We start from the raw sequence: 22,278 nt of genomic DNA, 5'->3' as shown, positions 1-22,278 counted from the left end.
ACTTCTCTAGAGCTGCCCCAACTCTCTGGAATGGTCTTCCTCGTCCTGTTCAGGTTACTCCGACAAAACCCATTTTTTCATACTTGCCTACTCATGTTCTTCTGCCTTTTGAAACCACCACTACATATCCCCCTCCTATTGTGTGTAAATTCCCCCACCTACTAGATTGGAAGTTCTTCAGGGCGAGGTCCCCTCCTGTGTCACTGTCTGTATTAGTCTGTCATTTGCAACCCCTATATAATGTAAAGCGCTGCGTAATATGTTGGCGCTATATAAATCTTGTTTAATAATAATAATAATAATATTAATAATAATAATATCCCCTCCAGTCTTGGAGTGCTTTAACCCCCTAGCATTCTAATTCTGTCTAAATTTCCATGCAAAAAGCATTTTTTTCTTTGCATGGAAATTTACTTTACATTGTAGGCTATAATTCTTAGGCATAACTCACTGAAATATGTCCAATATTTATTACATTTAAAAAAATGTAATAATAAACTTTAAATAAAAAAAAAACAAAAAACTGTGATAAAAAAATAAATTAAAAAAACAGTTAAACATGTAATAAACTGTACAGTAGCATGTATAATATATATATAATATATATATTTTTATTATATGAAACTTTCTTTATGCTGCTTCTCAATATCAGTGATAGTTCCTTCTGAGTGAGATAATCAGTAAGTTAATGGTCATATTCTTATTTAATTATTTGTATAATAAGAAAGCTTGGGTAGTTTTATTTGTGAAGGGCAGTTTGTTCTTGGGGTGAGTCAGTCCTCTAGAACCACAGAAATTTTGATTGCAAATCCTCTGGCCATGTAGGTCAACTTACACAGTGAGAAAGCTAGACTGACACTCCTTTTCTTTCTAACAAACTAGATGCATGTAGATTTTCCATTAAATTGCTATGAACTTCTTAGAGTAATAAGAGCAAGGCTTTAAGTGTGTAAAACCTATTTGTGTAATCAACCCAATAAAAAAATAGGGGTTACTTTATGTTTATTCTGGACTGGTATAATCATATCTTGGAAAACATCAAAGGTGAGTTAAGTTTTCCCACTGGGATCAACCTCTGGTGATACAATAAATTCCATGTTAACATTTTTGTTATTAAATCAGTTTGTCTTTTGATTAGATTATAAGTGATATTTGAGATTTCATGTTTTAAATAATGGTTTAGAATGTCACCACATTGGTCCGGATTTATTACCCTCCTGGGCGGTTCATTTCTGTCCGGAGTTTATATGTCTAAAAGCGGTACATTGTTTTTCATGAAAATTTATTTTACAGTATAATAAAATAGTATAATAAAGTTTAAAACATAAAATCATGTCAAAATAATAATTTAAATAAATAAAAGAAAATATATTTTTTTAAATAATATACTCATTATATTATATTACTGTACTGTACATACTATTATTATACTGTAAAATAAATTTTCATGAAAAACAATGTAATTTTTTTTTAATGAAAGACAATGTACCGCTTTTAGACATAAATCCAGTGTATTGCATTTAATACAGTTATTTTGTATTGAATGCAATACAAAATAATTTGAAATTCTCGTCACCGGGACGGGACGTCACCGGGAACTCCCGGGTAATAAATCAGATGCAGAGGACGCCGGCCAGAGGATGCGAGAGGATCTCGAAGACGGACGCCGGCGGACCAGAAAGCATAGTGTTTATCATTGTTTTAGCTACCCCCGGTTTGGCTACCGCTTTCAGCATCTTTTTTTTCATGAGTCATACTCGGGGTTACCGCTGGGGAGGTTAAAGCACTCCAAGGCTGGAGAGGATACACTTTCATCAGTGAAGCTGGGTGATCCAGAAAACCTGGAATGGATCTGGTCCAGAATTTAAAGAATAGCAATTGACTTTTAGAAATTCCAGTCCAAATCTGGACCACTCAACTTCACTGATGAAAGTGAAGCCTGGGATCATCTCCAGCCTGGGAGAGCTTTAATATCTCAAGGCTATTGTTCCAGTTTAGCACTCTTGGCTTGAAGTTGTGTTTCATAGTACGTGGGGTTTAGTTTACTATGGTCTGTAGTGAGTAGGATTATTTTGTTCAGTTCCGTCTGTAACAATTCGTCAATCAGACCAGACTTTCACTGTGTAACTATAAAAAGTTGGTGACATTTCCCCATTTAAAACAAGGAGTTGTAAAGTGTCCAGCAGGCATAAAGAAAGGAGGTAAGGACAGAATTGATTTCTTTCATATTTTGTTTAGTGATACATATTTGGGAGTTGGATAAAATATACAGGAACCTAGGTAAATACAGTTTTAAAGAAATTATGTATAAAGAGCAGAATATTATCATATCAAGGCACAAGTTTATTCAGAATATGACCATACTCTTCATTCAATTTGATCTCTTTGGTTTGAACTTTTGTACTAGTATATGGGCCTGATTTATAAAGCTCTCCAGGACTAGAGAGGATACACTTTCTTCAGTGAAGCTGGGTGATCCAGCAAACCTGGAATTAATTTCTTCAAAGTCATTTGTTATTTGCTAGCAAATGTTATGAATCCTGGACCAGATCTATTCCAGTCATTTTTGCTACCGGTAGTAACCCTATGGAGAGGGCAAACAACAGGCCAGAGAGAAAACCCCTGCCTCTGTATATTTTAAAGTGTTCCTTGATTATATTATTTACTTTTAGGACAAGCTGTTGGTTTACTGTAAATCAGTTTTACTGCGCCAAAATAGGATGGGTACAAATTTGGAAAGTTTTCAAACATAGTTAATCTGCAGAATCAAAGTAGAAACTGCCACTTTTCATTCCACAAACACTGTACACTGGTTCCTTTTGTTCTTCTTACAGAAACAAATTTATGTCCATATAGAATTCCAAGGTATCATGCTGCTGGGATTTGAGTTAATAGAAAATAGTACCAGTTCATGTTTAGTAAATTGAGGTTGGGCTTTCCCTATTTGTTCAAATGAAGTGACAATAGTATTTTCAGACATCTTTTATTGTATGTATCTAGAATGGTTAAAGTTTACGTGTGTCCATATAATTTTATATACCCTCATTCACATGCCATAGTAAACACCATATTTGCATGTTGGCTGCAATTTCCTGTAGCGCCTGAAACCTGAAGCAACCAGCTCTTATGTTGCTATTTATTGAGAAAAGTTCCTGGCTATTGTTAAGACAGACTAACACAGCGGTTGAAAAAAAACTATAGGAACAGTTCATAGCTAGGAAATTAACCCTACTAAGCAGTGACTTTTTAACTGAAGAAATTTAAAGACTAAACCAGAAGATGGTGATCAACTTTTAAAGTGTATCTATAGGCAAAGTCAATTTTCTTTTATTGTGAAAAAAATGGGTTAGGTTGGAACCTCTGTCACGTATCGCTGTCTGTGCCACCAAAGGGGAGATTTATTCCTTAAGTTTATAATTATGATCATTGCAACTGAGAAAGATAGTAGGAGGAAAACTCAAATTTTAGAATTGTACCCGGATTAATAAAGAGAGAATCTTCCAATTCAGACACCTGTTTTAATAAACACTGTCTAACAGCATAATTCCCCTCACCTTGAAAGATTTCCTGTAAGACCCTGTTGTGTCGCTGGGACATAAGGTTTATAATATTTTTCCAATGGTATAGAAACAGCAAAATGTCCTGGAAGGGTTTTACTTTATACAAAACTGGCAATGTATGTTAAACTGTAAGTATTAACTGTTAATGTTGCCTTTTCTGAAACTGTAAAGAAGTAAGGTAAAATTGGACAAAAAGAGCAAAAAGGCTTTGATCTTGGCGTGGATACTATCAAAGATTATAGAGAATTGAACCCTATTTCTGCAGAACAGAGGAAGATCATAACTTTCAATAAAGTTAACTGAAATGCATGCAATGTATTAAACTCCACAGAAAGGGCAGGATTTATTAAAGCTTTTCAAGACTGGACAATATAGACTATATTGTGAATTAGCAAACCTGGAATGTATTGAAAATGTTTGACTAATAACTAAATACCTAATGATTGATGAATCATTGATAAAAAAACAAATGATTTTTAAGAAATGCATTCCAGGTTTGTTAGATCGAATAGGTTCTCTCATGATAGTTGATCTTCTCAAGTCTTGTAGAACCTTGTAGAATAAATCAGGCCCGTTGTGTTTGGTTTTCCTTACAGTAAACACCTCATTATTTGTTTTAAAGTTTAGTTAACCTTTTTGCCCTTAACTCTTACCTAACCTGGCCTGCCCCTCCACAGATTATTTCTTAAAGAGGAACTAAGCTTCCATTGGTTGGGGAAAGCTTTTGAGAGGAGTCCCAGACTACACTGCATGGCACCATGTGGTGTCAGCAAAAAAAACTAAAAGTAACTAGGAGCAGGAGAAAATATTTTTTTTCTTTGCATAGGAGACTTTGTATGTCTCTTCTGCCAAAAACCTCTACCTCCTGGTGACTTTTTGTATTGGGTTTAATTCTTAATTAACTTGATCTGGCGACCACTTTTCATGTGTTTGTTAACATCCAGAACCACAGTACTCCACAGGTTTGCACCTGTGCATTACAGCCTGTTATGGGTTGGCCACAAACACAAGAAACAGGTTGAGTGCCACTTGTTTTAATGTACACTTACCTGTTTAATGAGGCTTGGCTCAAGTCTAGGCATTTAAAAAAAAATTAAAAATACATTTAAAATACATTAAAAATAGCAGTTGCATATAACTTTTTTTATCTTCTCATCGATTGCTCGGGCATGCAGTTTTTACTGAAGGTTACTATGCTGTTACTAATATTATTGGGTTTGAATCACCCACACTTGTGACTTTCTTTTAAAACTGGAAGATACATTTTTAATTAAACTTTCTGAATATTAAAATCAGATGTAATTTTTTTCCCTATCAGGACCAGGAGATCACAGGAATGTTTGCAATGACAGAGCGAGGGCATGGCAGCAATGTACGAGGTATACTCACGCAGGCTGTGTTTGATTCCGTATCGCAGGTAAGAAATGAGCAAAGTTTGTTATTAATGTACCCACAACCCACATCATCTTGCAAAATCATATTTCACTGTGTGAGCACTTCTGCTTTGTTTTTCCCAGTAGTTATAAAAAAGGAAATGATTAGTAATACTGAATGTTGTATTAAGATTCCACTTTGTCATGTTGATAAATTACACAAGCAGGAGGTAAATATCATTGTTTGTTCTGATTTCATTAATTGTTCATAGCAAAGATAGATAGATGTTGACTATGTTCGTAGTATAGCAGTCTGCAAGGGGGTGCTGAAAAGTTCCAGGCTCCACTGAGAAGAGGATGACCTAATGCCACAAAGGATACTCACCAGCTTTTCCACATGTTTACCCCAAAGTTCAACCCACTTGGCACATTATTTCTCAAGCTTTCTTAACCCCTTTTTGAATGTCTCTAAATTACTGCTACACTACTTTTATCACCTCCAAATCATTTAAAAGTTTCCTCCCTTTTAAAAAACATTGGAAACAGGAATTAAATGGTGCAAGATCCGATAGCTTTTGGATTTCTTTGGTGATGGAGAACCTAAGTGCAGCAACTGCATGGACCATTGTTTGGACATAAGGTCATAGTGGTGTAGCCATGTTTCATTAAGAGTGATGAGTTCTTCTAAAATATCACTAGAACACTCAAAAAGTAGCAAAATCAGCTTGGAGGTATCCGTTTAATATTGTTTCACGTAGACATTCAAACATTTCATCAGCCATTTAGCCATCTAGTTTTTGCATATCCTACTGCTAATGTACAAACCCATTGTAGTCACTAGTCACTAGTAGTCACCAGAAAACAATTACAGTAGGTGACTTCTAGTTCTGAAGAAGCAAACAAGTGGCTAAAGCACACAGCCTATAGTTTCATTTTTCTTCAGCACAAACTATATTTTCATTCTGGAATGTCCCTACCGAACATAGATCAAAAATTCCCATGTTCTTTTTTTATTATTATTATTATTATTAATAATAATAATAATAATATTAATAATAAAAATATTATTATTTTTTTCTTTTTTACGAGTTGGTGGATACAGACACAGTGAAGTATTTAAGGTTCATCAGAATATGAACTCTCCTAAAAATTTGGACCCTTGTTTGAAAAAAATATAGTATGACATTTTGCATATTGTCATTTAATTGTTCAGACCTTTTGAAAGTTTATTATTACCTTTTTGAGATATGCCCTGTGCGCTCTGTGTAATAGTATTGGCTATTTGGTCAGGATGTATCTTCATAACTGCAATCAAAAGCCCTGACTTTGGGATCTAACCTTGGGAATCTATGACAAAACTGAGAAACTTCTGTCCACCTGGGCCCCTTGGATAACCTTTCAGGAATCCAATGAATATAAAATCACGATGGGCCATTAAATGTTTTGTACCGTATGTGGGGATATGATGGCAAGTACGAGTTTATTGTGTCACTTTTTCTAGTAGTTTTCTCTTTGCTATACAGGGCTATCCAACTTGATGTTTTTTTTTCTTATTACACCGCTGTATGTCATGTATATTTATTGTCCTTTTGGAACAAGTCATAACCACCGGAGTTGGGACTTTCTTCCGGATTTATGGCCATTCTGGATTTCCAAGACCCTAAAAACTTAAAAACACTCTACTTCTCATTTCTTTTTGGTATTTATGGTAGTATACTGTATAAATGCAGTTAGGTTTAAGGAGACAGAACAGTCCATACCACAGCAAGTGTAACTAAAGAAATATTTGTTTCTTTTTACTTGTATTTATTTACACCGTAAGTAGAGATCACAGCATGCATTCATGCCTGGCAGGGAGGATTCTGTGAAAGATCTGTGGATTAGAAATGGTATCAGTGGATACAAAAACAAAGGTAAAAAAGTAAGTGGACTGCAATTGTTCTTCAGATGGCTAAATTTTAGTTTTGATTTACCAGTGTGTCAGATGAGGTGAAATGATGTGTGTTCACTTCAGGCTTATGTGATGAAGTTCTGTATTCATGAATTCCACCTAAGCAATTTGTACCCATTATCGGTTTTCAAGTATATCTGGTTCTTTTCTAAAAAAAAAAAAAAAAAAAAACTTAAGACATTTAATTTAAGTAACATTTGTTTATTTATTTATTTTTTTTAGGAATTCATAATTAATACCCCATGTGATAGTGCTGCAAAGATGTATATTGGCAATGCAATGAAAGGAAATTATGCCGCTGTATTTGCCCAGCTCATCATAAATGGAAAGTCTCAAGGTTAGTGGGTTCAGAAGAACTGTAATCAGTTTCTTACTTAATTTTAAAAAAACTAAATTAAACCTAAAAGTTAATTGTCAAAATTGTCAAAGCTCCTAAATCTTTCTTAAAATGAAAAAAAATACAGACTGGTCTCCTAGGCCCGGGCTCAATATGTGCAGAACAACAACATGAAAAATATGTGACACAAGTTACAGTGTGTCCAAAATCGAAGTTGGTTTTACAGCATAAGGAAATATTGAGTGGAATACTAAATTGTAAGCTCTTAGGGGCAGGGTCCTCTCCTCCTGTATCACTGTCTGTATTAGTCTGTCATTTGCAATCCCTATTTAATGTACAGCGCTGCGTAATATGTTGGCGCTATATAAATCCTGTTTAATAATAATAATAATAATAATAATAATTATAATAATACATGTAGTCCCCGGGTTACATACAAGTTAGGGACTGTAGGTTTGTTCCAAAGTTGAATTTGTATGTAAGTTAGAAGAGGTATATTATTTTAATAAATGGAATTAGGACAGATGTTTGTCTCAACATATTTTTAGGCAGCATTGTGTCAGTTACTGCATAAAATCTTCTCTGTGAGTTAAACACAAACAAAGCAAAAAAAAAATCTTTATGGAGCCTAGACATTAATTACCTTCTGGAGCAAGCTGTGCTTTGATATGCAAAAAGAAACAACTGCGGAGTTTGTAATGGTCAATAAAGAGTTACAAGAGGCTTTGGAAAGAGCTCACCCCCTAAGATCACCCACAACCTCAGCTGTTTTTAGCAAAAGATTTCTTCTGCAACTCATTCAAACCTCCCCCTCCAAGCCTCCTTTCTGCACACAGCGAGCAGGGAAGTCCATTTGTATCTAGGAGGCATCTGTATGTCGGATGTCTTTAACCCGGGGACTTCCTGTATAGACCTTTTATTTCTAATAAGATATAGGAGGTGCGCATACACGGCAGCCATTAGCAGAAAATTGTGTAACCCAGTAGCAGTACATTACATACTCCATCCCAGCACACCTTTACAGTCACTGACAAGGTAGTTCAGGATCTTATAGGCAGGTTTTTTTTGCATGCCAAGCACCAAAAAACTGTCTTTTTTAACAAACTGACCACCAGAATGGTAAGTATGGAGCCTCTTTTTTCTTTTCTTTTTTTACAAGTGACACTGTGTTGACAGGGTCAATTAAAGCCAATATGACTGTTGTAGGTTACTGACTAGTAGATCACACACTCCATGTATCTGTATGTAATGCATGTTATTAATCTGTCCTGCTATTTTTTTATTTTTTTAAATAAACAATTTATAAAATTTCATTCTAGGTCCACACTGTTTCATCGTTCCTATTCGAGATCAAAATGGGAACATGTATCCTGGAGTAAAAGCAATAGATATGATGTACAAAGAAGGTAAAAAAATTATACAATTGACTGTTTCTGGTAGAGGAACAAATGCTAAACACTTTTACTAATAATTTAACTAGTAATATTGTTAATAGTATTAAGTAGTAATGTTTCTTTTGTGCTATAGAGCTGTACCTGACTACCTGCATATACTTTTTATGTAAATAAGTAAGAAAATAGCAAATCATGTTTTAGGCTGTTAGTACACACAAAAAAACTGTATCAATTATCATTCTTATTCTACCATTAATGTATTCAAAGTCAGTTTACGTCCTACAAAACAGATTATCATTTGAATTGGTTGGAAAATATCAGATGATTCCCTATTGCCTCGTCGACAAAACAAGGCAGTTGTGCTGCACCCTAAATGTGGAAAAAAAACCCAACAGCTGTTGAATTGGCTCTTTGCCTATCCAATTTTTCCTGCCAAACCACCATGAAATGAGAATGATCTTGAATCCATCACAGAGATTTTCCACTATAATACATGTTATCTAGAAGTTACCATGGATATTGCATAAAATGTATTAAAAGATTAATAAACATAGCCTGGTTCTTTATTGAAACTAGTGTCTGTGAAAAATGCAAACTTAGATACCTATTAGGTTATCTGCTTTGTAACGTAACTACAGTCATTTGTACAGAACATCTGATCCTTAGGCACATATAACAGTGAAATACATTAATGTATACTAGCTGTACTTAGCAGTTTGCCCAGAGTTTAAACAACTACAATGCTTCTGTGCATAGTTTTACAAAGATTGTTTTTTTCCAGTGTTTTGAGACCTTGGTATAGACAGAGAGAAATTGTAAAGTACTAGGCAGAACCTGCATATCTAATAAAAATATGCCTGCCCATTTGTGCGTACAATCTGTACCCAAAAACAAGATCTTAAAAATAATTACACACAACTGAGTATAGGCCATTTTAGTCTATATTTGTCATATACAGTATACATTTACAAAAAACTGCAAAATTAAAGTTTGTTTCAGTTTAAAGTGGACATGACTCTGTAATATTTCTTTCCTTTTGACAGGGAATAAAGGTTAAAAAAATTGAATTTTTCCCCTAAATATTCTCTAATGCTGTTTGATCTTTACCTCAACATAGTTAGTGCAGATGGCGCTGGAGTCTGCTGAATCCAAGCGTTCTGCATTCTAGAATTTCTTTAATTATTAAGCAATAATTCCACTTTTGCCTTTCCCAGGTTTTTGTTCCTGCTATACTTTTTTTTCCCAACTGCACGTTATGACATCACAGTGTGTTACCTGTTATGTGAATCTCAGGGTAAACAGCTTCTCAAACTTTTTTGTTGCTTAAGCAACATCCAATCAATACAGCTAATGGGAAAGATAATACATATATACACAGGTGAATGAAAGTACAGAATCGATGTACCTTTGTTTTAATGCGGCTGCCAGTGCAGGATATGTCAGGATTCAGAAAAGAGCTGGGGAATGGGGACCACACAAAAAAAAAACTTTGCTACACAGGATAGTCTATGTAAGTTATGCTGAGTGTATGATATTTTATTTTAGAATGACAACAACTAGCTAGGTACTTTTTAAATGGTAGTATGTAATATGTAAGTATAAGTGTGACTGTCCTGTGTTTAAAATCACAACATACAATAAAATATTTCATTCATAGTACAAGATCAGATAAGCAAGTTGATATTTTATTTCTGCTTAGACCTTATATATAACACCCAGACAAGTCCTTTGGGGCAGATGGTCACATTAGCAGCCACACTTCTTATAGATACCTTACTACATAATAGGTCATTGTTACGCATGATTAGCCTACATATTACTTTTTGAGTGTACACAAGCGACTGGAAACTGTTGAAGTTACTCTAATGCACTTGTCATCACAAACTGTTGTCAACAAGCCACCATCTGGCGTCTGTGGTCTTTGTGGTAACTAAAGTCCAGTTTTTTCCTTGTTATTATACATAAAACAGTACTGACATATACTAAATGAATCAAGTATACAGATCTTAAGTTAGATTGTAAAGATACCATTGCACAATTGATATCTTCCTATCACCACGAAACATCTTTTGAAATATATATACCATGTATTTTTCACACCAATATGTAATATCTCCCTATCGTTTTTAGGCTTATAGCACAACCATATAAGTAAGGTGCTGCAAATGGCTTTTTTTATTTGGGTTTGCTTGTTGAATATAATTATATCTTCTCAAGGAGACACCTTTTAAGCAATTTAATTTATGTATTTCTGCTGCTAGGACTAGATGTGCAGAATACTTTATTGCAGAGTAGTGTTAACACAGAGGATACTAGCATAGTAGTAGTGAGTATACAAGCGCTGGGTAATATGTTGACGCCATATAAATCCTGTATATTATTATTATTATTATTAATAATATAATAAGAAGGGTTTGTGTTATGGGGAGGGTAGTATAATATGCCACACTATGCACATAGTGTCTTAAAAATGTGCCTGCCCCATTATGTAAGATTTAGAACTAAGGAACAAGGTGTGCTTGTGTTATTCATCCTTGTAAAATAATCCAGTATACCAAATGTTATTAATATGACCCATTTTTGCTATGTAACTTGTTAGGAACTTTCTTCTGAAAAATACAAAACCCAACTGGTAACATTATCTTTTAGGAATATGTAGTTTTATATTTCAAGCAAAACTGTTTTGTTTTGTGGAGTAATAAGTCTGTAATTTGTATTTATTATTTAAGGTCTTCATGGTGTAGATAATGGAATTCTGACATTCAATCAAGTTCGGATCCCCAGAGAAAACCTGCTCAACAAGTTAGTATATCGACATCGATTTCAGTTTGGCATCAGTTTCTTATAGGAATACAATAAAAATGGGTTTTGTAGATGCTAAGAGATCAGAGTTATTATAAGCCTGACCAAGTTGTGTGTGACTTAGTTGGTATTTTTAGCTGTCTCTTTGATTCACCCTGTAAACATAGGACCTTGTGGTATATTGGTTAGTGGCTTTCCACACCTGAGTTTTGTGAAGATTACATCAGTGAACAAGTAGGATAAATTTCTACCCTTGTGGGACAGAATGACTTCTTTTGCAGACTATGGAGCAAATGTTTCATTAGGATTGAATATATATGTGTATATATAATGTGAAGATAGGGGGGTCAGCACACCGCAGGGGACACTGTGGGGTCCTTATAAAGTGCATTTATTAAGGGACAAACTTAACTCAAACAGACTAATTTCAGCATAAAGATAATACAAAAACAACTTAGTCCACTGGAAAAAAAAACCTACCCCAGGACTGGACCTGGTACTTACAAGTATTAAGTGCTGCAGTTTCAAAAGTTTCTAGTCTTTACTCGCAGTAACAGCATTGAGCTGACCAGTCTTGCTCCCCTCAGCTTTGCTGTCTGTACTCACACTGAGTCAGACTCACACTGCCCCACCTATTTCCTGACAGCCCCCTGACATACCCGAGCTGCAGTAGGATAGGAAGGCCCACCCAGATCCACCTATCCAAGAGTCTGGGCCCTGTAAAAAAATGGCGACTGCAGGTCGCCAAACCAAATTCCTGTTCTCTTGGAGTATGAAACCTCGAGGGGTAAAGGGAACTATGACCTACAAAAAGGAGTTATGTATCTACCATCCAGGACCCAGCCCTGGCATCCTGTACAATAAATATATATTTAGTAATGTCCAATTTATAAGTCGTTATAATATTTATAGCCTAAGTACATGCTTTAAAAAAACCCAAGCAACTCAACATTACTATTCTATATTTGTTTTTTTTACACTGATATTTTTGGGGCTTTTCAGATGAGAAAATGTTTTGTACAATTTTGAAAAATCTGCTATTTGTGCGATTGACAAAACAGTTCTATACTATTTTTATAATCTCAGCAAATAAGTCTAAAAAAGTTACATACGTCCATGTATGTCTTATGGACAGGCACTGAATGGAGTTCACTGAATTTTTGGCCTTTTCAATTTGTAAACTGTATTATTTATTTATGTAAACTGTATTATTTATTTATTTATACAATTCTGTTCCTAAAGCTGAGATAGAAGATTTGATCATAATAATAATGTAATATGTAATTAGTTCAGTTGGGATAGTCTGAACACAGGTTCATTTTAAAGTCGGACTAGTCAGTTGTTCATGATAGACAGTTACAATTAAAAGTAGTTCTAGGTAAATACAATGCATGGGCTTGTAAATTAAAAGTAGTTATTGCTGTTGTTTAATTATACACTTATTACTGAACAATACTTGTGTAAGCCAGGGTTTGTTACTGTGTAATTATTGTGAATTTTCATTGTACAGCTGCTGCTTTCCCTGATAGCTGCTATACTCTGTATAAACAAAAGTGAAAGCTGTCCCCTTTCTGGTAATCGTTAAGGTGTATGGATGATGGGACAGATATTAGGGGGCCCTTTATTAAAGGGGCTCCTGGATTCCAAATTTGCCACCTAACGTCAAGGGTAAGGCCAGTGGGAGTCTTTTTTTTCCAAAAGAAAAGGAAAAGGGGGGGGGGGGGTACATGTTTCACAATTATAGAAATATTTCTGATTGATATAAGACAAAAATCTATTGTACAGTTAGGTCCATACATATTTGGACAGAGACAACTTTTTTTCTAATTTTGGTTCCACAATTAATTTTAAATGAAACAACTCAGATGCAGGTAAACTGCAGAATTCCAGTTTTAAGTCAGTGGGTTGAACAAAAATGATTGCATAAAAATGTGAGGAACTAAAGCCTTTTTTTACACAATCATTTCATTTCAGTGGCTCAAATGTAATTGGACAAATTAAAAAGCTGAAAATAAAATGTTCATTTCTAATACTTGGTTGAAAACCCTTTGCTGGCAATGACAGCCTGTAGTCTTGAACTCATGGACATTACCAGATGCTGGGTTTCCTCCTTTTTAATGCTCTGCCAGGCCTTTACTGCAGCGGCTTTCAGTTGTTGTTTGTTTGTGGGTCTTTCTGTCTGAAGTTTAGTCTATAACAGGTGAAATGCATGCTCAATTGGGTTCAGATCAGGCTTGGCCATTCAAGAATATTCCACTTCTTGTGGTTTCATTTAAAAATAATTGTAGTAATGTACAGAACCAAAAATAGAAAAAAGTTGTCTCTGTCCAAATATTTATGGACCTAACTGTATGTAATGAGTTACAATACACCGATTAACTGATTGATTTCTAAATGTGTTTTGTCACATACTTCTAAAATTTTTTTCACTTGAGAAATGCTCCAATAGGTCCCCCTGACCATGAAGCAATTTTTGGACGTAATTCTATATACAGGGGCCTTACATTTAATTGGTGGACTGCTGTGAATATGTGACAGAAATATTTGTTGCTCTGATTAAATGACTTCAGTCTAGCCTGGAGAGAATGGCCACCCTTTGTCATTCATATGCAACATTATTCCCAATAGAGCATACTTAGAAATAAATACTTAGAAATTATTAGCTCTCCATACAAAGTAACATTGTGACAAGATTGCACCACAGGCCATACAGTAACATAATTCTTTATATGCCCAGTTTTAGTGCACTGTTCACAATGTGACTGTAGGTTTCTTTTAATAAATAAAATGATTAATAATTTTATACCTTGTTGCAAATGGAGTAGTATTTGTAATAATAAATTGACTATTCCTGAAAGTTTTGTAAATTTAGGATACATTTGCCTACATTTCAGTAGCATCATGCAGGCATACAAAATTATTGGAAACTATATGAAATACAATCTTTATGTATGTGTATTAGTATGCTTAAAATATAAATTGGGTGATTAGTTCTTCCTAAAGATCTGTATTCATTAACATATCACAAAATGTTTTAATACATCCACAGTGCGTACCTGCAAGGACAATGAGCCTGTGTTTTATGAATGAGCATTCTGATATGAAAATAGAACTCAGTGAAAGAGTTGAGCTTATTGGTTGATCTCTCTTTCTCGCCATATATATATATATATATATATATGTGTGTGTGTATATAGGGAGAATATATATTTTTTTTTTCCTGTTTTTTTTTTTAGTATTATTAGTAAGTAACAAGTTTGTTAATACAGCCGACATACTAAGCAGCCTACCAAAAATAGACTTGCAACTATCCCAGTTTTTTTCTTGCTGAATCCTGCTGAGGTTTTAGTTGTCCAGTTATATTGTACAATAATGCACAACACATGACTGTGAGATATTTGCTATTGTTAACACAGCAGAATACTTGTGGCTTCCATGTATAATGAAACCAGTTAAGAGATGTGTGTGTCTTGGCTTTGCAGGAAGTACGTGCGATCATATAATACATTTTGTTTTCTGTTTTTTTAACAAAGGTGTTTTGTAGTATACATTTATCATTTTTCACTTTGCCTTCTGTTATATTTAGACAGTTCTTAGTTCTTGTTGACTTTTTTTTTTTACTTTGGTAATTTAGTTGTTTGTTAAGATTGTGTGTTAAGTGCAATTTCAGTGTAAAGTAGATTAGCCCAATTTCAATATGATAGCTGCTGGTTATTCTCTTTGGACCAAATCTTCTTTAGCACTAGCCTTACCTGCACAGTAAGGGCCATTTAAGACCCGCGTTAAACCCCAGTGTTCAGCCACAGGCTCAACCACAGTTCCAACCTGGTTTGTTTAGGAACCATTTTTTTGAATTTGACTGCAGTAGATCTTATTGCAGTTCCTAAGTCATTTGTGGCTGTCCAGTTGTTTGGATATATGCACAGCGGCTACAGACGCAGCCATGTTCAAATTTTGTTATCCATAGTGCATTTGACCACTTCTGGGTGAGCAGCCGCAGTTTGCTGTGTGCCCAGGAGCTGCCATTCACATGGATTCACACTTTGGGGGCGAAAAATCCAAATGTCTAGTGATATGCTTTACTATTATTATGCTTTACTAGTATTATAAAAAGTTACTAGTGTACTCATTGGCTAACAGGTCATTATACACTAGTTTATAGTACAGGTAGCCCCCGAGTTAAGGACATCGGACATACAGAGGACTCCTAGATACGAACAGGACTTCTCTGCTCCTTTAGTGTGCAGGACAGAGGCTTGATAGGGTGAAGGGGGCGGTAGGCATGACTTGAGGTTGTGGGTGATCCTAAGAACTGAGCTCTTTCTGCAAGCTGTTGTAACTCTTTAATGAGCAAGAAAAATTCTGCAGTTGTTTTTTTTTTTGCATATCTAAGCACAGCTTGCTCCAGACGTTATTGAATGTCTAGGCTTCATAAAGTGTTTTTTTGCTTTGTTTGTGATCAACTCACAGTGAGGATTTTATGCAGTAACTGACACCATGCTGCCTAATAATATGTTGAGACAAACATCTTTCCTAATTGCTTTTATTAAAATAATGTACTTGTTTCAACTTACATACAAATTCCACTGCTGCGTGGAGGAATTTCTAATTTAGTTTTAATAAGGAAGGATAAGCTGATTGGACTAGTGCAAACAGCAGTTTTAGGCAGTATGTCTGCTAACACTCTGCCCCAGTCTGTGGGATCTTTAGAAAAAGGATGACTTTACTGTGAGTAGTAAGCATTATAATGTTGCTGACATGAAACTGATATTGTGGTATAATATTCTCTTCTTTTTGTTCATTATGAAATGTATGTTATATTACTTCTTTTGGATCTCAAAAAAGAAAGGCCCATAACAGGCAGAGAGGTTCACACATTTTCTGGATTTACAAAGGGAGTTTAATTCCTACCTTTTAATTCATTGCTGTAGGTAGCTCAAAATGTTGTTTTCATTTCCACTAAAAAAGAAATCTGAGTATTGATTTTTGTCTGTCTGGTACAAATTGCATGAAAGTGCAGTGACCTTTAGTAGAATATTTAAAAATGCAACAGATCAGAACTTGCTCTGATTTCTTTCCAGCATGCTTGTCCTGAGTCTTTGGCCCTGATTTATTAAAGCTCTCCAAGACTGCAGAAGATACACTTTCAACAATGAACATGGGTAGATCTCCGAATTGGATGTCTTAAAACTCATTTGCTATTTGTCAGCAAATGTTTTCAATCCTGGGCCAAATCCATTCCAGGTTTACTGGATCGCCCAGGTTCACTGATAAAAGTGTATCCTCCCAAGCCATTAGGAGAGCTTTAATAAATCAGGTCCTTTGACTCAAAAAGTGTAAGATGGGCTCATACAGGTTTTTCCTCCATGAGACGGGTCCCAAAACTTCTTCACTGTAAGCCACTTTGCAGGCATTGACGTCTTAAATGCATTGTTGTCAATGCAAAGGACCAATACAGAAGATAAGAAGAGAGAAGATGTTTTTTTATTATGGTCCCTCTTCGCACCAACAAGCATTTAACCATTTTTGTGTAGGGGTTAGTTTATTTGGCAAACTAAGCTCATCCTATCATTGAAGTGCATGGATCTATAGTAATTACCAATCAGATAATAAAACCTTGCATCACTTTGACCCCAAAATCAAATAAACTGGTTTTAATTAAGCTAATCTTTAAAGATGAACTTCTAGCATGTATGTGTATCCATTGTCCCTACCAGTAGGTAGGAAATGTGAAAGGAACTCTTTATCTGGGAAGTGACATTGGATAAATGTGCCATTTACATTTCCTAAACACGGGTGGGAGACAAATTACATTTAAAAATGGACTGTTGCCCTGGAGTTTAGCTTTAAATATATACTTCCCACACTCACCAGAACATTGATAAGTGTTGTATGCAAGGTTCATGCAATGCTAATGCAGACCACCTTTTGAACATAGTGTAAGGAAATGTTTGTTTATAGATTTTTGTGGATTAGTGTTAGCCCTTTGTCCTTTTTTTCCATTCCACTGGTTTGTCTAGGTTGAGAATAGGAATTTTTAAAAGGCTATGTCATCACTTGACTGCAGACAGGCGTATGCCTTTTTTTGTCCATTTCTCTATGATCACTCATAGACAATGGCATTGTAGCTTGTCACAAGAAAAGGGATTCCATTAGGAGCTAATTGAGAGGTTTGTGAACACAGGCAGTGGCTTCAAGACCACTGTGATTCATATGACTGTATGATCTCAGAGGCAGCCTCACAACCTAGGAATGCATATTAACCCTGGATGATTCCTGAACAAAGATGGCACAATCCTTCTAATGAGAAAAGCAGATGAAGGCATTGTCAGGGGAATATAAATGTTACATACACATTATCAACGTTTCATACACATTACTAACCATGAAAAAATATATTGGATGCCACTAATAAAATACTATGCATTATGTCTTCCTCAGGTTTGGCTCCGTTTCTCCCAATGGGAAATACAGTTCATGCATTCAAAGCACAGGTGCCCGGTTTAATGCTATGCTTGCAGCTCTTACACCAACACGATTAGCACTAACGTTCCAGGCTTTGGGCGCTATGAAGGTATTTATTTGAAACTACAATACACTAAAACAATGAAGCACAAAAATACTGTTTATAAAGTGCACATGCTTCTAAATGTCAAGTGTTCTCCCCAGCCCCTTTTAGCTGGGTGCAGCACCCGGCACTTTTCAGCAACCACCCAGCTGTTTTTGGGTGATTACTGATGAGTTGGGTCATAATACAGGGGCCCTCAATTTCTTCCCCCCTGGCTTAAAAAAAATTTCTGGGTAGAGTGCTGAAGTCATTTGAAATAGTAACCAAAAATGTTGTTGCCAGGCTCTGTCTGTTTAGAGGTACTATGTTAAAAGCTGAACTCCAGGCAACTAAATACACAGAAACCTGAAATACATATATGGGGGCTGGTAAACCTGTCATACGTTTTGTATGTTTGCCACTTTAGTCCTGGGAGCCACACAACCCTACTACACAGCACCGCCCTGTCTGTCAGGTAGGGAGATCTGGTATTTTTTTTGCTTTTGAGTAACCCTTATAGGTCTTGTCCCTCAACCACAATGTAAAGAAAGGAGAATGTTTTGTCACTTAGCCCTCTGCTTCTTTGAGCATGCTCCTAGCCAGCACATGAACATTGCAGCACAAATGATAGGTCCTTGTACTTCTTCTACTTCACCTTATCTGTGCCTTGCTGTACAGGTTACAGGAAAATGCCAAAAGGGAGTAAGTCCAGGTAAATTGCAATGCTTGTATTTTAAACAATACATTATATGATGTATTATTAACAATCTGAGCTGCATTCATTCATTTTATATTTGCCTGGAGTCCAACTTCAAGTGTTCATCTACTTGTTTAGCTGTAATATGGCTTTCACTGGGGCAGCTCATTAATGTTTTTTGTATACTCACCAGCCACATTATTAGGTACACGTGCTCAACCTGTTGAAAAATGAAATGAATGAAAAAAATCTAAATAGCCAATCACAAGGCTGTAACTCGGTGAAATTAGGCTTGTAGCCATTGTCAAGATGGCCTGCTAAACATTAAACTGAGTATCAAAATGGGAAGAAAGGTGCTTAAAGTGAATTTGAATGTGACATAATTGTAAGAGCAGAGCAGGTCTGAGTATTTCAGCAAGTGCTGATGTGCTGCGATTTTCACATCCAACTATCTGTAGGGTTAATATATGGCTAATCAGGATGGTTTGAAAAAAAGGAAATTAAAGAGTAAGTGGCATTTCTCTGCGTGAAAATACCTTGTTGATGGGAGAGATCCGAGGAAAATGACCAGACTGGTTGGAGCTGATAGCAATGTAACAGTAAATTAAATGCCCACTCAGCCAGGTATGCAGAAGAACATCTCTGAATGCACAACAAGTAAATCCTTGATACAGATGAGTTACAGCAGTAGGAGACCACACCAGGTGCCACTCCTGTCAGCTAAGAATAGGCACCCGAGGCTACATTTCATACGGTCTTCCCAAAATTGGATGAGAAAAGATGGGAAGAATATTGCCTGTCTTATGGGTCTAGATTTCTGCTACAACATTCGGGCGATAGGGTCGTAATGTGGCATCAACAACCTGAAGGTTTAAATTAGTCCTGCTCTGTATTAATGCATCAAGCTGGTGTTAATGTAAATGTGTTGGGGATATTTACTTGGCACACTCTGGCCCACTTAGTACCAAATGAGCATTGTTTAAATGTCACAGCCTACCTTATTAATGTTGCTGACTGTGCTCATATCTTCTATACCTCCTCTTTTGATGGCTACTTTCAGTAAAATAACACGCTGTCACAAAGCTCAGGTTGTTTCAAACTGTCTTACATTTACTCAAATAGCCTCCACAGTCACTAGATCTGAGTCCAAATGAGCACCTTTGGTATGTGCTGAATGGAAGATCCACATCATGGATGTGGCAGCTGTGCAGTTCCTCATGGGTCACACATGCATAAGGAGGTATAGAGTTTTGGTGGCGGTGGGGGTACTATTAGGTTTTTTGGTACAACCTTATAAGATGCATAAAGCCAACAATTGTGTACATAGTGTGTAAAAGTGAGACTAAATATAATAGGGAATCACATTTTTTACATTTATCACAAGAAGGATGAGTGAAAATGTACCACTGAGCATATCTGTTTATGTGACAGCTGTCCAAGAAATACCCCTTCTTCTTCTTGGTTAAGTTCAATATTTTAAGTAGATAATGATAGCATTCACTTGTAATTCAAATTATTCTTTTTTTTTTAAATCAGTAGCTTGTACATTCAAAACTTGACATTGATTCCAAAAATCAACCAAAGTATTTTGCAATATCAGTCAAAAATAACATTCAGATTGAAATAGCATAGTGTTTGCCTAACATTGCTGCTGTGTCTATTGAACAGAAAGCAACTGAAGTTTCTACAATGGGGTAACAAAAATAATGTTTGATGGTTATAAAAAATCCTTTACACCACCTAAAAAAACTTTTACTCTACCGGTACATACTCCCAAATGTATCTTATCTTTGAAAAAAGACATACAGAATCATAACAGAACATATTTTATTTTAGTTAGTAAAAAGGTACTGATGATAAGGTTCCTGTATTTGTTTGGTGCAGCAGTACTTTCTATACTGAAAAACTGAAAACGATATGAATTAGAGCAGAAGTCAGGAACTTGCCTTTGCCCTGGGCTGTAACCCAGCATTTGCAAATCAACTGAAACTTTGGTGTGAGAAAACCTGAAACTACAGGCATCAAAAACCTCTCTTCTGAACATCTTTCCTGCTATACTTAGGTTGGCACAGTAAATTAGTTTATCTAAAGAGACTCACTACACATTTAGATTTATTTAACCCACGATAGTGGGTAGCACAAGAGGAAGAATAGTGTTTTGACAAAGGCAATTTGTAATGAATCCAAGTAACCTACTTGTTTTGGATTATGGTAGAATTGTGGAGCATCTAGATAAATCCCATGCAGACACAATGACATCATATATACTCTATGCTGATGTCATATGTGCATTTAATAAAAGGACCCAATGCTGAAAATATATACTGTTTATTCTGCCATAAGTGAATTAAAACCAGAGAGAAAAAAAAAACAGTAAGGACAGATCACACAAAATCAGTTGTTGAATCTGATTTAAATCTTAATACAAGATCAGATCAGTAACTATAATCTTTACATTAACCCTAGAATTGTTGTTTTTTTTTTTTTTTTGAAGCCACATTTTGAGACCACATTTTTAAGGTTAACAAGAAGGTACCGCCTGTTTCCAAATTAAATGTGAAATGTTTTGCATAAAAAAGACATGTTTATGAATAATATACTGGATTTGTGGTTCTTTCATAACATCTCTAGTCTACCGCATACTAATTAACTACTTTCTACTTTTATGTGCTCTTTGCATCCTATTTGCATGTGGCTTGAAAAGCAGAGCAAAATAATGCGTTCTTCAGCTGCACTCTGGGGGTATGCTGAGAAATATTGTGACTCATTTTCCCTTTGTAGGTTTTTTATTATTATTTTTCTCATTTGTCTTGGTAAACTTCTGTTCATTTTCAAAATGGTTCTAAGATGCATAATAATAAAGTATACCTAATTGGGAGTGTTGATACTAATGTCAGCCTTATATCGCTTCCTGGTCTCTGCTAGGGTAGATTTCCCGTATTTAGACCAGTGACCACTCACAGAAAGTTATACAAAATCCAAACTTTAAGGGCTGAAACTCATCCTTGCAGTAAAAAGGTGTGCACAATATTAGCTTTGAATAGCACCCTTATTAGTAAGGTGATACGTCTTTAGTGAAAATGCATTGCAGCACATTGCAATGCACGGTATCACTGTGGTGAGCTGCTGGGGAAAAAAATGATTCATGGTCTTTTTATAAATATGTTCCTGTACATTAACAGTCCATTGAAAACTAATAGACTAATCCTGTGTTAACACAGCTCATAGGTAATGGCAAGTATGAATGACAGCAGTGTTTGCCCTCTCTTCAGGATTCCTTTCCTACCACTTCTTTAATGTAAATTATACAACAAGTCAAAATTTCCCAACAGGATACCTGCAGCCAAAAAAAAAAAAAATATGTTTACCTTTCGTGGAAGGTGTATTTAATTAGATCCTCCCTGTATGGAAAAAAGATTCTATAAAGAATTAGAGAAGATAAATAAATTAACATTTTAATTGTAGTGCAAACAAACCAGAAAGACTGCTATGACTAATGACGTGACAGCAAAAAAGAATGTTTTATTTATCTGATTTACAGATTGACCCCTGAACAGGATATATTTTAACAATGCAAAATGATGGCTCCTATTCTTAACCACCTGGGTGTTACACTG

The 22,278-nt window shown here is 35.5% G+C and overlaps 1 protein-coding gene across 1 annotated transcript in view; it reads left to right on the top strand.

The window, feature by feature from the left end:
- ACOXL (acyl-CoA oxidase like) overlaps positions 1 to 22,278 on the top strand; it is a gene marked incomplete in the record, with an annotated part of 142,133 nt that overhangs the window by 46,760 nt on the left and 73,095 nt on the right. Inside the window, 5 exon segments of the mRNA XM_072409461.1 lie at positions 4,885 to 4,977; positions 7,107 to 7,221; positions 8,541 to 8,627; positions 11,345 to 11,417; positions 17,859 to 17,991. Coding sequence (XP_072265562.1) covers positions 4,885 to 4,977; positions 7,107 to 7,221; positions 8,541 to 8,627; positions 11,345 to 11,417; positions 17,859 to 17,991 — 501 coding nt within the window.

The sequence above is a fragment of the Pyxicephalus adspersus genome, chromosome 4, assembly GCF_032062135.1.
Source record: "Pyxicephalus adspersus chromosome 4, UCB_Pads_2.0, whole genome shotgun sequence".
Taxonomy (NCBI): Eukaryota; Metazoa; Chordata; class Amphibia; order Anura; family Pyxicephalidae; genus Pyxicephalus; species Pyxicephalus adspersus.
Note: the sequence above shows the minus strand (reverse complement) of the source record. Positions and strands in the feature narration are given on the sequence as shown.